This window comes from Ictalurus furcatus, chromosome 27, assembly GCF_023375685.1.
Source record: "Ictalurus furcatus strain D&B chromosome 27, Billie_1.0, whole genome shotgun sequence".
NCBI classification, from domain to species: domain Eukaryota; kingdom Metazoa; phylum Chordata; class Actinopteri; order Siluriformes; family Ictaluridae; genus Ictalurus; species Ictalurus furcatus.
In genome coordinates this window covers 19,139,255-19,155,349 of record NC_071281.1, presented here as the reverse complement: position 1 = coordinate 19,155,349, position 16,095 = coordinate 19,139,255, and the positions used below count along the sequence as shown (strand labels likewise).

General features: G+C 38.2%; 3 protein-coding genes across 3 annotated transcripts in view; 1 reads left to right on the top strand and 2 right to left on the bottom strand.

The window, feature by feature from the left end:
* The window catches only part of cmtm4 (CKLF-like MARVEL transmembrane domain containing 4), a 17,834-nt gene extending 15,975 nt beyond the window's left edge, over positions 1-1,859 (top strand). Inside the window, exon 5 of the mRNA XM_053616720.1 lies at positions 1-1,859. This exon is cut by the window's left edge and continues 1,180 nt beyond it. The gene's annotated coding sequence lies outside the window, so the exon portion shown is untranslated.
* A 1,057-nt stretch (positions 1,860-2,916) lies between these two features.
* cmtm3 (CKLF-like MARVEL transmembrane domain containing 3) lies at positions 2,917-11,736 on the bottom strand. The gene is made up of 5 exons (XM_053616721.1): positions 11,466-11,736; positions 5,077-5,232; positions 4,609-4,704; positions 4,137-4,251; positions 2,917-4,024 (listed from the first exon to the last, which is right to left on the bottom strand). Exons 1-5 carry the CDS (start codon positions 11,580-11,582, stop codon positions 3,996-3,998), a joined length of 513 nt encoding a protein of 170 aa, XP_053472696.1. The 5' UTR covers positions 11,583-11,736; the 3' UTR covers positions 2,917-3,995.
* A 356-nt stretch (positions 11,737-12,092) lies between these two features.
* On the bottom strand, positions 12,093-15,414 carry LOC128602940 (chemokine-like factor). The gene is made up of 4 exons (XM_053617086.1): positions 15,009-15,414; positions 14,051-14,206; positions 13,693-13,788; positions 12,093-12,596 (listed from the first exon to the last, which is right to left on the bottom strand). The coding sequence occupies exons 1-4, from the start codon at positions 15,087-15,089 to the stop codon at positions 12,498-12,500; spliced, it is 432 nt and encodes a 143-aa protein (XP_053473061.1). The 5' UTR covers positions 15,090-15,414; the 3' UTR covers positions 12,093-12,497.
* Positions 15,415-16,095: the final 681 nt, after the last annotated feature.

Genomic DNA, 16,095 nt, shown 5'->3' with positions numbered 1-16,095 from the left:
TCAGTAGTGTGTCAGCTAGCTCTGAGCGTTTGCGCTAGTCAGTAGTGTGTCAGCTAGCTCTGAGCGTTTGCGCTAGTCAGTAGTGTGTCAGCTAGCTCTGAGCGTTTGCGCTAGTCAGTGGTGTTTGAGTCGCCAGCATTTATTTATTAATACTCATGATTATCTGCTAGTCTGTACTGTGTGGAATCATTTTTCATTCTGTGCTATTAAGGGCTAGTTGCTAGTGTTTATGCTAGTCACACATGGGCTATTAGCTGGTTTCTGTGCATTAGTGAGGGTTAGTCAGGATCTGTGTGGGTAGTTAGCATTCGGGCTATTCGCACATTACAATAAAGAATACGAAATACAAAATAAATAAAACTCTGATGTAAATAAAACATGACGTAAGCCGAATCTACAGAAAATAACATGATATTAATTTAAATAATTTAATAACCAACTGAAAAACGTTTTGTTTTTGGGGTTTTGTTTGTTTTTATTTTGAAATTTGGACCAGACTCTGTAAAAGTTCTTTAACTGTAGTGTGTTAATTTATCTTTAAAATGTTCTTTTGGTAGTAATTTCATATTTAACATCTCGTGTGTGTGTGTGTGTGAGAGAGAGAGAGACAGAGAGAGAGTGAATGATGATGATGTTCAGATTTCAGTCTATTTATAAATACGTTTGATTTATTCTGTGTGATAACGTCAGTGTCGCAGTGTTTCAGTTGCCCCTCTCTGTAGGGCCTAGTACTCTTCTGTCCCCTTGTACACGGTTTTATAGATTTTAAAGCAATGACATTTAGTTTAAAATGACTCAATCGGCGTTAACTCATGCTGAACGTTATCTCTGTGACAGAAACAAAATAATTTTGGAAAAGTAAAGCGTAATCATTTACTGAGATTTAAAGTGAAGATTTGATGCTAATAATTGAGTCTCAGATGGTGTGTTTTGCGCTAGTTGCTAATGATTGAGGTTAGCAGCGATTCTGATTAGCCGCTAGCTGTGATTAGCCTGCTATACATAGAGAAATGGGCGGAGCCATCATGTTATCCAAAATATACAAAATCGTTGATTGCAAATGATGCTAATTAGGAGTGAAAATCTGTTAGAATTTAGGTACTCGCTAGCATATTTACTTAAGTCATAGACATCAGGGCTAGTCGCTAGCGCTTTAACTAGTTATTAGCATCTGAGCTACCTGAACACAAATTGGGGTAAACTATAAAAATGAAAAAAATCCAGTGAAATAAAAGAACAGCATGAGATAAAAAGGAGGTGATTTAAAATCTTAAACTTTAATGTTTGATTTCTGCACCACAGACATTCGGGTACTACAGAGAGTGTAGTGTGAGTGTGTGTGTAGTGTAAGTGTGAGTGTGTAGTGTGTGTAGTGTGAGTGTGAGTGTGTAGTGTGTGTGAGTGTGTAGTGAGAGTGTGTGATTTGAGACGGAGCCTGAATTCAGCGTAATAATTTAAATATTTTAAGGAACACTGTGCGAATATTTTGAAGGACAATCGAAGGACTGTTTTAATGAAGGTTTAATTTCTCTACAGCAGCACTGTGTGTGTGTGTGTGTGTGTGTGTGAGAGATTTTCTCTCTCTGGTTGTGCTTTATTACTCTGATCGTGTAATGAAACACTCCTCCTCTATAATAACGATAGATGAATATCGGATTGTAATTGTACGGATGATTATTTATCCCGTTGTAGTCGAGGGTTAATAATCCGACACTGTGATTGGTTAAACAGGAACACAGCCGCTCTCAGATCTGTATTTTTATATTTATGGAGCTGTGTCGATTTACAGAAACTAATTTTTACACAAATTCTGTGTTCATTTGTGAAATGAATAAATGAATAAATTTGGACTGAACGCAGCTGTTGTTCGTTTTTCTTTCTTTCTTTTAAAAAAAATCTAAAATCAATTCTCAGCCTTCAGAATGATGTTTTTAAAGTTCTTTTGAAATGTTTACATTTAAATGTACAGTTATATTTATCATTTACACACATACCAACAAAAATATTCAATTCTTTTTTTCCTGTTTTATTAAACAAAACACGACATGTTCTCGGTCTAAATCAGAAAATACCGAGACATTAAGCTGGTATTAAAATAAAATGATGCTAATCGTGCAATAATAAGAAGAAGAATAATTAAAAAAAGAATAATAATAATAAAGTGTGGTATAAACAGTGATGTCCGGTGTTACAGAACGCGTGAGTTATAGAGCAGTAAGCAGGTGTGAGCACTCACTGTATATATGAGTGGGCGTAGTAACAGGGTCTGACGCCCTCTAGTGGCTGGCTGCAGTACAGTTTAAACTCCGCCCCTTCTCATGTTAGTGAAAGGGACACTAGCCAAACCCTGATTTGAAGCTACACCTCCACAAATTGACAGCGTTCTGTCGTTTTTACAACATATCAAGTTCAGTTGTCCCTGATATTTCCCCCAGTATTTGTCCTCACGATGAATACATTTTATCTGGTGATAAATAAACGGGCGTGGTTGATGAGGTGAGTGACAGGTGAGGACAGTTTCGAGTCCGTACAGGAGTTAGTGGAGTTTTTTGCACTTTTTTGTGGAAATTTACTCGAATTGTAGGAAATAGTTGTGTACACTCCTACGCAGTGATGTTTGTTGGTAAATGAGAGGTTTTAGCGGTACTCGTGTTCCACACACGTGAATGGAAGAGGCTTTTGGCTGAATGTGTGTTTTGACGCGTCTCGGCCCGAATCTGTGGAAAATCCGCGGTGATTTTGAAAACTAGTAAACTCCGAATATTGTGGAGTTTCCTCGATCTCTGATGTTCACTCATGTATACAGTCATCGGGAGTGACACAAATACACACGCGCAAATACATAAAATACACACATATGTGTACACACGTGAGTGGTGAGAGGACAGAGGGATGTGACCAGACACCCACCTGTCAGCACAAACATTCACACTTCACATCAACTCAGTTATAATTCAGATTATTCTGGTGCAAAAATAAAACAACAACAACACAAAATAAAGAAAATAAAGCAGTGGTTAGTTTAAAAAAGTCCTTCACACGTAACACACACACACACACACACACACACACACTAAACACCGTTTGAAAGGCTTCCAATTCTAACACGTAAACACAACCATTTGGTAATTAAAATATTTTGGGTTCCACGCAGCACTGTGAAGGTTCTTCAGTCAGGGTTCTGTGCAGATTTCAGAAAGAGAACATTCTCCTAGCTTCCTAACAAGAATAAAACCTCTTTAGAAAACTAGAATTATAATTAACATCCAAAGAAGCCTGGAGCGTACAGCTTTATAAAAGGCACTTCACACAGAAGGTCAAAGGTCATTAGGTCACAGTCAACCCAAAAGGTCACGCAGTCTTTGATGCTTTGGTCACTGCAGGACAAGAATCTTATTGACTTCCCCGGGAGTGTGTGTGACTCAAGTGCGCACTTGAACACACTCAAACTCAGCAACATGAACATATTTACACCAACAATAAAGTCACTTCATGTTCTCAGATTAGGAAAAAAAAAAGGAGGCGGGGCTATGGCGATGTCACAAAGGTTGTAAACCTATAACAGTCCAGTATGCAAATGACAAGAGGATAATGATAGTGCAGGTGCTTTTTAAAATGCAAAAGTATTATTATGTTATCAAGTTCAGATGATGTTAGAGAGCTTCCTAATTTGCATACTCGTACATACTCATACATATTCATACATACTCATACATATTCATACATCTCAGTATTTTTAATACAAACATAGACATGTCCCCAGATCAAGTTGTAGTTTAAATTTCAGGTACTCAAGGACGGGTTTAACTCTCACAGCACTGTGTGTGTGTGTGTGTGTGTGTGCGTGTGTGTGTGCGTGCGTGTGTGTGTGTGTGCGTGTGTGTGTGTGTGTATAATCCTGAGCCTGAATGTAAACCTGCACAGTGTGTGCTTTATTTCCTTTCAGGCGCTGGAGCTCTCTCCTCTCCTGGCTCGGTCACGTCCCAATCCCCGCTTTAATCCGAGTCTAAATCCGAGTCGGCGTCTGAGGGACAAAGCCGAGAGGAAAGAAGGAGATAAAAGGACGAGAGGAAACGACATGTCTGCCATATAACAGACAAACTAGTGATGGCGGAGTAAAAGAGAACTTTAATCACCTTGTTTGTTCTGAGGTTCCTCGTTAGAGCCGCCGCCCTTCAGGAAGTCAGCGAGCTCGTTAAAGATGAAATAAAAATCCAACGCAAACACGATGGTGGCCACAAACCCGAACACCTGCAGCAAGAACACTTCACTTTACATACATCACCGCTGTCCCTTAATGCAGTGCGCACTACTTATAATGTTCACTACCTCTGACTCTTTTACATTTATATGATGAACACTTTTCATGATTCTTTAATGGAGGAGACACTATGGTATTTGGAACACAGCCAGATGTGTGTGTGTGTGTGTGTGTGTGTAGGTGTGTGTGTGTGTATAGGTGTGTGTGTGTGTGTGTAGGTGTGTTTGTATAGGTGTGTGTGTGTGTGTGTGTGTATAGGTGTGTGTGTGTGTGTGTGTGTAGGTGTGTGTGTGTGTGTGTAGGTGTGTAGGTGTGTGTGTGTGTGTGTGTGTGTGTGTGTGTCTCACTCCTGCAGCTTTAGACGACCCGTCTGGATATTTGGACACGGCCATGATGGAGATGATGAAGAAGACGATGGAGGCGGTGATACAGCGCAAAAAATCCTGTAAGAAAGACGAAGAAAACATTAGAAATTATTCATTTAACTATTTTTATAGTTTTTAAAATGATTTTAATAATTTGGTGTGTTATATTAATATGTTGTATAATTACTGATATCACAATCTGCGATAATTAAAAGCATTTCATTTTTAATAATCATTGTTTAACTGGCAGGAGCACATTTTAGTTCTAAAACCAATTTCTGATAATAACAGTTTCTCATCATTTTACACAGAATTAAATGATTTTAAAATATATGAAGAATATTTTTATTTTATCTTTATTATATCAAGGTGTTAATGCTGTTTTTTAATGTAACTACAGATTACTATTAATTATTATTGTGTGTGTGTGTGTGTGTGTGTGTGTGTCACCATCAGTGGCCAGTGAAAGCCTTTAAATCTTTGGTTGAATTTGATGGCGTGAGCGAAGAGGATGAGCAGAGCGGAGATGAAGGCGAGGAGAGGAGCGGTGACGAACGCTGCTGCTGTCGAAGCACAAAAACACACAAAACTGATGAAGGATGAAATCTGGAGGGAAAAATAACACAAAAACAGGGAATTATTACGGAGACAAGACCAAACCTGAGCTCAGAGACAAACCTGTTAAACTTAAATCACACTCCTGATTCTCTTACTATTATTCTATTACTGCCGTAACAGAGTATTTACCACACACACACACACACACACACACACACACACACGCGTATTTAACATTAGAACCCAGTTCCCGTGTTGGACAGGTCGGTGTTTATACCTGTGTCACAACACCGTGTTAATCAGCAGGTGATAATGACTTTATTATATTTTTATTTAATCATAAACTTTAAGAACAGACACAAACCTGTCCTGGTAAAATGCTGTAACTCCTCCCTCCTGCTCTGAGCTGTCAGTATTTTCACTCATATTTAACTCTTTTATTTCACAGTAATAAGAAACTGAACACTGAGTTTCTTTAAATGTTCCTTTAAAGCCGTTTAATTCTCCCGGGTCTAAACAGGATAACGACGCTTTATTCCCTTCTCTTATGTAGAAGACCTGCCCATGCCTCTTCCGCATTGCTCTGGTGGTGTCATAAGCTTGTGTTTGTGTGTGTTTGTGTAATAAGCTTGTGTTTGTGTGTGTTTGTGTGTGTTTGTGTAATAAGCTTGTGTTTGTGTGTTTGTGTAATAAGCTTGTGTTTGTGTGTGTTTGTGTAATAAGCTTGTGTTTGTGTGTGTTTGTGTAATAAGCTTGTGTTTGTGTGTGTTTGTGTGTGTTTGTGTAATAAGCTTGTGTTTGTGTGTTTGTGTAATAAGCTTGTGTTTGTGTGTGTTTGTGTAATAAGCTTGTGTTTGTGTGTTTGTGTAATAAGCTTGTGTTTGTGTGTGTTTGTGTGTGTTTGTGTAATAAGCTTGTGTTTGTGTGTGTTTGTGTGTGTTTGTGTAATAAGCTTGTGTTTGTGTGTTTGTGTAATAAGCTTGTGTTTGTGTGTGTTTGTGTAATAAGCTTGTGTTTGTGTGTGTTTGTGTGTGTTTGTGTAATAAGCTTGTGTTTGTGTGTTTGTGTAATAAGCTTGTGTTTGTGTGTGTTTGTGTAATAAGCTTGTGTTTGTGTGTTTGTGTAATAAGCTTGTGTTTGTATGTGTTTGTGTGTGTTTGTGTAATAAGCTTGTGTTTGTATGTGTTTGTGTGTGTTTGTGTAATAAGCTTGTGTTTGTGTGTGTTTGTGTGTGTTTGTGTAATAAGCTTGTGTTTGTGTGTGTTTGTGTGTGTTTGTGTAATAAGCTTGTGTTTGTGTGTATGTGTAATAAGCTTGTGTTTGTGTGTGTTTGTGTAATAAGCTTGTGTTTGTGTGTTTGTGTAATAAGCTTGTGTTTGTGTGTGTTTGTGTGTGTTTGTGTAATAAGCTTGTGTTTCTGTGTTTGTGTAATAAGCTTGTGTTTGTGTGTGTTTGTGTAATAAGCTTGTGTTTGTATGTGTTTGTGTGTGTGTAATAAGCTTGTGTTTGTGTGTGTTTGTGTAATAAGCTTGTGTTTGTATGTGTTTGTGTGTGTTTGTGTAATAAGCTTGTGTTTGTGTGTGTTTGTGTAATAAGCTTGTGTTTGTGTGTGTTTGTGTAATAAGCTTGTGTTTGTGTGTGTTTGTGTGTGTTTGTGTAATAAGCTTGTGTTTGTGTGTGTTTGTGTAATAAGCTTGTGTTTGTGTGTGTTTGTGTAATAAGCTTGTGTTTGTGTGTGTTTGTGTAATAAGCTTGTGTTTGTGTGTGTTTGTGTGTGTTTGTGTAATAAGCTTGTGTTTGTATGTGTTTTTGTGTGTTTGTGTAATAAGCTTGTGTTTGTGTGTGTTTGTGTGTGTTTGTGTAATAAGCTTGTGTTTGTATGTGTTTGTGTGTGTTTGTGTAATAAGCTTGTGTTTGTGTGTGTTTGTGTGTGTTTGTGTAATAAGCTTGTGTTTGTGTGTGTTTGTGTGTTTGTGTAGTAAGCTTGTGTTTGTGTGTTTGTGTAATAAGCTTGTGTTTGTGTGTGTTTGTGTGTTTGTGTAGTAAGCTTGTGTTTGTGTGTTTGTGTGTTTGTGTAGTAAGCTTGTGTTTGTGTGTGTTTGTGTGTTTGTGTAATAAGCTTGTGTTTGTGTGTGTTTGTGTAGTAAGCGTGTGTTTGTGTGTTTGTGTAATAAGCTTATGTTTGTGTGTTTGTGTGTTTGTGTAGTAAGCTTGTGTTTGTGTGTGTTTGTGTGTTTGTGTAGTAAGCTTGTGTTTGTGTGTGTTTGTGTGTTTGTGTAATAAGCTTGTGTTTGTGTGTGTTTGTGTGTTTGTGTAGTAAGCTTGTGTTTGTGTGTTTGTGTAATAAACTTGTGTTTGTATGTGTTTGTGTGTGTTTGTGTAATAAGCTTGTGTTTGTGTGTGTTTGTGTGTTTGTGTAATAAGCTTGTGTTTGTGTGTGTTTGTGTGTTTGTGTAGTAAGCTTGTGTGTGTGTGAGTGCTGCTTTCAGTTGTTCTTTGTCATACACATGCTTTTATTTTGGTTTTTATTTTATTTTTTAATCCTGTCTCCGCCCCCTTCCTGTCACTGGTTTGTTACCTGACTGTGTTCACCTGTCCTGTGTTTAGTCCTTGATTAGATTGTGTATGTTGATTTGTTGGATGAAAATTATGACAAAAATAAAACACAAGTGAGACGACTGTAGGAAATTAAGGGTTTATTAGGGGAAAAGTGTACACAGGTTAAGATCAGAAGTTACTAACACTCACTAACTTTGTAACACACTCACACACTAGATAGATTAAATAAAGATGATTAAAAGAAATAAACAGAGTTTAAACACTTACCCATAGTAAAAAGCAAAGGTAGATTAAAAGAGATGGGTGAGGAAGTTGTTGTTTTTTTTTAAATAAAGGGAACCAAAACCAGTTGGAAATAAGGAAACTGAAAATTAGAAAAGCAAACATAATGGGCTTCAGAAAATACCTAAAAACACACACAAAGGGATTGGAAAAAACCTAAAAATTAGACATATTGGACAACGTGAGCTAGGGGTGTACACAGGGGATAGCAAACTGTATGAAAGAGAAGCCTCAACTGAGGGGAGATCAGAGCGCTTCTGGACGTCTCACTGTGGGGACCCCGTGGTGGTTGGTAATAAACGTGGACCCTTGTTTCTCTCACCTGCTGTGTTCTTGTGTATTTCTTCATCCACAAATTGGTCTAGCTGATGTAAGTATTGACTTTAAGTGACAGTAGCTAATATTAGTCGTTTTTCAGGCCAACAGATTATATTCTAAGTTTTACGTTTTCTAGTTTCTGTTCCGTGTTCCGGTCCTCGAATGTGTTTACCATTACGGATTATTCTGGTTTATTTCCACCTCCTCTTTCACTTCTTACTACGATTCCTGGATTGTTATTCATATAGAAGTCAGTGGGTTTTGCACTTTTGGTTCCTGCCGCTAACCACGCGTTACTGTTCGCTCCTACTAGTATTATTCCTATTAGAATACTTGATTCAGAATGCAGCAGCGCGCCTTGTCTTCAACCAGCCCAAGAGAACCCATGTCACACCCCTCTTCATCTCCCTCCACTGGCTTCCTGTAGCCGCCCGCATCAAATTCAAGGCCTTGACGCTCACCTACAAGACCTTGTCTGGAACAGCGCCCCCTACCTCAACTCTCTCCTGAAGGCTTACGTTCCCTCACGCGATCTGCGATCAATCAACGACCGACGATTAGTAGTTCCCACTCAGCGTGGTGCGAGGTCCCTTTCCAGAACCTTCACGCTAACTGTCCCTCAGTGGTGGAATGAACTTCCAACCTCAATCTGGACCACAGAATCTCTCACCGTCTTCAAAAAACAGCTAAAGACCCACCTCTTCCATCAACACCTAACCAACTCATTAAAAAAATTTAAAAAATTAAAAAATTGCACTTACACCTCTACTGTGCACTTTGCTTCTTCTGGAACTCAATTAATGGATCTTGTACAGTAGCACTACTCGTATTGTTCTCTGCTTGATATATCGCTTTGCTTGTATCTTTCTCATTTGTAAGTCGCTTTGGATAAAAGCGTCCGCTAAATGAATAAATGTAAATGAATTAGCATTTTACTCTTGCTCTTTTTTCTCTCTTTTTTGCTATTGTTAAATGAAAATAAACATACATACATGAATCTTTAATTTGATTGTAAGCTGAAGATTCCTACGGAGGTCATTAGTCACACTTCAGATGTACGATCGAGACTCAGTATTAATAAAAGTGCATCAAGCCGCATCAGAAAACAAACAAAAAAATACATTATTGGAAATTATTAAATGAAATTTGCTTTAAATGTTTTTAATATTGACAGTAGGGGGCGCAAAAAGGAACACACCACACCCTGTATACAATCAATCACAGTCTTTCCATCCTGACTACTCTCACTAATTAATGAGAGATGTTCGCTTTCATAATATTTAATTCATACATTAACTCACTTTACACAGCTGCAACAGACTACGCAGTAGTTTACAGTCCATATTCTGTGTATTTATTGTCTTGCACTCGTCTCACACTGTTGTGTATGTGCACTTTGTGTAGTTTTGCGTACTGTTCTGTGTTGCACCACGGTCCTGGAGAAACGACAGTTCGTTCACAAGCTGTATAGAGGAGTGCCAATAAAGCCCCACTTGACTTGACAAAAACTAACACTAACTCCGCCCCCAATCCCATCCCCAGTCCCGCCCCCTACCCTTAATAACTTTTCATATAAATGTGACAGATTTAACACTGTGAGGCAAAATTACACTACTACGGAATTACAGGAAAATAAAATGTGACTGTTTTGGGCTTCTGTAATCATCAAATAAACATCTTACATTAAAGTCCACCACAAATACACGGTACAGTACACGTCCCTGTGAACGAGCCGTTACTATAGAAACCATAACATATTAGATAGAACGAGCGCATTAATTATAAATAAACCTGCTCTTTTCAGCTGCGCTACCGTCTACCGTCTAACTAATCAACACCTTCTGACCAATCACAGTCCAGAACTCAGCAGCATACAACACCCTGTCCCTATGTGTAGTTTGTGTCCAGTTAGAGTCGTTTATTATTATATTCTGTCTAAAAACACTAGAACGAGTTTGTTGTGATGAGACGAGACGAGACTTCCTAACAGCGATCAGTGTGAGTCCATGTGCTGAGTCAGAAGAAGAACAGAGCGAAGGGGAAAACCACAAATCCCATAAAGGGAAGTACTTCCTGTTTGAAAGAGTCCCGATAAACATGGATCTGCTCAGGTTTCTGTCAAATGAAAGTTTCAGTGAGATTATGTTTAGTCAGTGAGCGGGACGAGCTCTTCTGCTCCGAGGATCAGGATTATTCGTTTGGAAGTCACTTGAGCATGAATATGGAATTTTTTGAAATGCACACAGTGGAACATTCCTTCATAAGCAACTGAATGTGGAAAGTGTGTGTGTGTGTGTATGTGTGTGTGTGTGTGTGTGTGTGTGTGTATAGGCCACGTTACAAACAGACGAGTTGCTTTTATTTATTTATATATTTGTATTCAGTGCAGAGTTATATAAAGTTTATATTGTGATCACATAAAAGTGACTTTCAGCATGTTATGTCCTGAACATCACATGAACTCAAGTAAACACACGCGACGTCGTCTGAATAATCAGTGCTTAATAACACCGCCTGTCCTACATGTGAAGATAAATGACTCATGTATAGAAATCACACGTGTGAAATAGAAGGCGTGAAGTGTGTAAAAAGCAGGCGTGTAAATTGCAGGTCACGTGACCATTCTGTAAAAGCAATGAGCTCCACTCACAGCTGCTCTAGGGTTATCGTTATTATTATTATTATTATTATTATTATTATTATTATTAAATCAAATGCTCTGTTCAGTTTATCTGAATATGAATCTGTAAAGTGTTGATGATGTGAAGTGTGTGTGTGTGTGTGTGTGTGTGTGTGTGTGTGTTTCGGATGGATCCTGTAGATAAATATTATGATGCTACACATTACTGCAAACTTCCTGATACTATGTTAATAAAATAACTCAAAACACACATACACATACACACACACACACACACACACACATACACACACTCACATACACGCACACGCACACGCCCACACACACACACACACACACGCCCACACACACACACACACAAACTTTCCTCTGGAGTTTCATTGCCAGGTTTTTGTTTTGCGATTCATGTTCAAATGCACGAACAAAGTGAAGAAAAAACAAATGCACATAATAATAAATAATAATGATAGATAAATCTCACCACTTCTGCCAGTAAAAGTTGTCCTTTTCTCGATCCGATCAGTTCTTTACTCATTAGGAGAGAAAACACTTGGGCTGCGCGAGACTCGCTCCTGTCCGGAGACTCGATATCCCCCATTATAACCCTTAATTACCGCTTATAACCTCTTTATACAGGATTACTGACTCTGAGCTTCTATTACAGAGGAAAACTGCATCCAGAGAAAAACTGCACGGAAACGGAAATGAACCGAGAGAGAGCGAGCGAGAGAGCGAGCGAGAGAGAGAGAGAGAGAGAGAGAGAGAGAGAGCGAGCGAGAGAGAGAGAGAGAGAGAGAGAGCGCGAGCGAGAGAGAGAGAGAGAGAGAGAGAGAGAGAGCGAGAGAGAGAGAGAGCGCGAGCGAGAGAGCGAGAGAGAGAGAGAGCGCGAGCGAGAGAGAGAGCGAGAGAGAGAGAGAGCGCGAGCGAGAGAGAGAGAGAGCGAGAGAGAGCGCGAGCGAGAGCGAGAGAGCGAGAGCGTGCGAGCGAGAGAGAGAGAGAGCGGAAACTGAGCATCTGTTAATGCGGCGCAGCTGCACGAGCTTCTTTCTGTACTGAATCGAGTCATGATTCATGAACAAGACTAAAATGAAGCTAAATTGATAAGAGCTGTTTGAATGCTTTTATTGGCAGTGTGTACAGCAGCGAGGGACAAATGTGTTAACAAAAGTCTCATATAAAGCTCAGTAAAGTATAAAATAACACTCAATGCTCAAACTAATATGGAATATATTTACATTACATAAAATATTTTTATTATAGTCAGATCAAACATGATATTTTCAGTGTAGGACATTTTCCACAAGTTTTTAATACTCCATAACACACATTATATTCATATAAATTGTTATATACATATATATATATATATATATATATATATAGAGAGAGAGAGAGAGAGAGAGAGAGAGAGAGAGAGAGACAGAGAGAGAGAGAGAGAGAGTGTATAGTTTATAGACATGTGTATGTGTAAAGTGTGTGTGTTAAACTGATGTACAGATTTCCTGTAACAGTGTTAATGAGGTACTGAATTCATCATCTGGTTAAAGGTGATTTTCCTGAGGATGTAATAACCATCGACACACCACAACACCACAGCCACAAAACCCATGATCTACACACACACACACACACACACACACACACACACACACACACACACAGAGAATAAATGTAATCAGTTTAACACAGTCTCAATATTTGACATTATTAGTTAGATCATTTCATTACAGTTTAATAAAGTTAAAATGGAAATGTTGTGAAAAGTACACCAGTAATCGTAGTTTATTACTTAAACGGCATTTTAGAGAGTTTGTACTTTACCTGAGTATAATTAAAATTCATTTTAGTACTTTAATGCTTTCACATTTTTCTAATATATTTACATATTTACATAGCCCTTCGAGTGTTACGGGTTAGAAATCTTATTTGTATTTTTCTAGCTACCTACTTAATCTGTGAATCTTAACATTATTATTTAATCATAATTAAAATCATAATTATAATCATCTTCACACAAGAATAATTGATCAGTTTTGCTGCATTTTATACATTAAAGGTTCTGTAACAATAAAACAATAACAACAACAACAACAACAACAACAACAACAACAACACAACCTGAATTCAACAAATTCACACAAATTCCGTCAAACAAAATGATGTGTGGAGTTGAATCACTTTCATACTAATAAAGTTATTAGAAAAGGTATTAAACACAGCCATAACCCCATAGCACCAACCATAACTCCTCCCATAACCCCTATTTAACCCCGCCCCTAAACCCTAACATAACCCTGCCCGTACCCCTCCTATAGCCACTCCCACAACTCCGCCCTTAAACTTTATAACTATTCATACAAATTCATTTCTGAAAATTGTTACTAAATTTCCCGCGTGAGAGACCATGAGAATAAAATGTCCTGATTTCTAATCTCAGTTCAATATTCACTTTAAATAGTTATTTTTAAATGTCGAAACCATGTAACTATCATTACATGAGTAGATTACATGAGGAGATTCGTTTGTTTTACAAAATGAGTCTGCTTTTTACAACAAAAATAAACAACAACAAAAAAAAACCCCAACAAACTGCCATGTTCACACTTCTGTCCTTTTTTTCACCCGTAAGTATTAATAACTTGCATAGATTTACATATCACAGCTATAGTGTCATCAGAGCTATAGTGTGAATAACTTCGGATACTCACCCCTCCCACTAAAGTGCCCGTGGTAGTGTATGTGGACACGGCCACCAGGCTGATAATACACAGGAATAATGCAGCAAAGAAGGAGTTGAAGACGTCCTGTGAACAAAAGAAACAAATAATTATTATTCCAACTGATCAATACACTGAAGTGTGTCATCTACTGCAGATTTCTGGATGAGTTGAGAAACACAGGCTCTGTCCCAAACCGTCAGATTTACATCTACTTAGTGTAGCTCATCATATCAATATTAAAGTTCTGTCCTAAACACCTGAACACACAGATCTTGTGATCTAGTGTTCAGCATGAATCCTAATAAGAACTCTGCTAGCATTCGGGACACAGCCGTGACGTGCTCACTATCAGAGGCCAGAAGAAGAAGCTGAGAGATTTGTGGAGTTTCAGGAGGTAGAGGATGAGCAGAGCGAGCGTGATGATGAACTCCATACAAGTGGCTGAGATGTAGGGCGGCCGGGAAGCCACCGCAAAACACACAAACGCCACGAACAGTACCACCTGAGGAGGAAATGTAGAGATAAAAACCTCTGCTGTTTCCTGTGAACTCAACACACATTCAGTCAGTCATTATAGATAATACTCTGAATTTATTTCAAATGTTGATTCATTTTCTAGAACAGCAGCTGTGGCAGTATTGCAGCTGCAAATCACAGGTTTCGTTCTAATACATTATTGTTTCTATAGCAACAGCTCATTCAACTCAACAGTTATGGAAGGAGTCTCCAGGGTCAGCGCTGTGTAACAGTCAGACGTAAAGCTGTAAATTTAAGTTTTCACACATCTTCAGTAAAGAGGAGTTTACACTTCTTTACTGTTTCTTGGTAACAAAAAAAAAAACCAAAAAACAACAAAACGACAAGCTGTGTAAAATATTAGCATTATTAACTCCGAGAGAAAGAAAAAAATAGAAGCTGGTCAGGGACCGAGTGTTAATAGCTGCATTAGTGAGAACACCACCATTCCACAACATTAAATGTAACTATAAAAGGATAAATGTATGAGATATAAATAAAAAAATGTAATTGCTGGTAAGTTGCTGTAAGGGGAATAAAACACTTGGGGACGTGCTGTTAGAGATAAATAATCAACTTCAAGTTGTACTTATTCTTGCTTCTCTTGGAAACAGGTATTATTATTATTATTATTATTATTATTATTATTATTATTATTAACACATTAATTACACTTTGTGAAATCTGATTCATCCCCCTCTACACATGATGTAAATGAAGACATTTTATAGCCCGATGTCACAGACATCGTCTGAAATGTGGAAATTAAAGGACAGTCATCTTCTCACCAGTTCTGTGATTTTCAGTAAACCTCGTTTAGATTTGAGAAAGGACAAATCCACCTCCACGAAGCTCTGTGTCTCCGCCATCTCGTCTCTTTCTCTTTCTCTCTCTCTCTCTCTCTCTCTCTCTCTCTCTCTCACACACACACATACACAAACACACAGTCACTTCCTGACCAGAATACAAAGTTTGCCTGTGTTACAGGAAAGAACCAGTAAACACCACTGGTGCGATTATGACACACTTCTGATCTGACAGTGTGAAGAAATAACACACACCCACCCACACACACACTCACACATACACACACACACACACACACACACACACACACACACACACACATTTCATCGTGAACACTTGTGAGAATATTTGCTCTTCACATAGACGACTAAAAACATTGTGATAACACACCGACTAAACCTGGAAAAATGACTGAGTGTATGAAGTTGCATTTCTAACATGCTTCCTTTTCTGTAATTCAGTTTCTTCAACTAGAAACAGGAAATGAGGTGCTGATGGAAATGTTGAAATGTGCAAAGGGCAGCAGATGAATTTGTCTTCAGATAAAACATTTAAAACAGTTGCTGTACATGAGATTAAATCAAATTTAAATTAGTGATCATGGGTCTTAAAGCCACACCGAAACAACATGAAAACAAAGAGCTGGATTGAATTTATGTGGAAGTATCTTTCAGTGGGTGTTTTTACATCACACCTCTATAATGCATACACTCTAATACAAACCTTGCACAATGCCAAAAAATATTCTCAATTTGTGTGTGTGTATGTATGTATGTGTGTGTGTGTGTGTGTGTGTGTGTTAGACTTCCTCTCACCAAGAGCTGAGAAGGGAACTGTTAAGCACTAATCTAACAAGAATATGAAATAAGTTCTATCTGACAACCTCATGACTGCGTCACTGTCACAGAATCATCGCTCTGTGGTCATTAGCTAAAGATTAAACAAACATTACGCGAGTGTTAGATGTGTGTTAATTAGCGATAAAGGTTAGTTGAGCGTTAGATGGTACCGGAGTCTGTTCATATACATTTACATTACATTTATATTCATATACACGATACATCAGTG

Excerpts from the sequence above, each read along its gene's own strand:
- cmtm3 (XM_053616721.1), bottom strand. The coding sequence starts at position 11,582 with ATGGGGGATATCGAGTCTCCGGACAGGAGCGAGTCTCGCGCAGCCCAA. Across the intron at positions 5,233-11,465 it reads AACTTTTACTGGCAGAAGTG|ATTTCATCCTTCATCAGTTT; the intron begins GTGAGATTTATC and ends TTTTCCCTCCAG. Across the intron at positions 4,705-5,076 it reads GCTTTCACTGGCCACTGATG|GATTTTTTGCGCTGTATCAC; the intron begins GTGACACACACA and ends TCTTTCTTACAG.
- LOC128602940 (XM_053617086.1), bottom strand. The coding sequence starts at position 15,089 with ATGGCGGAGACACAGAGCTTCGTGGAGGTGGATTTGTCCTTTCTCAAA. Across the intron at positions 14,207-15,008 it reads TACTGAAAATCACAGAACTG|GTGGTACTGTTCGTGGCGTT; the intron begins GTGAGAAGATGA and ends TTTCCTCCTCAG. Across the intron at positions 12,597-13,692 it reads CGGGCACTTTAGTGGGAGGG|ATCATGGGTTTTGTGGCTGT; the intron begins GTGAGTATCCGA and ends GTGTGTGTGTAG.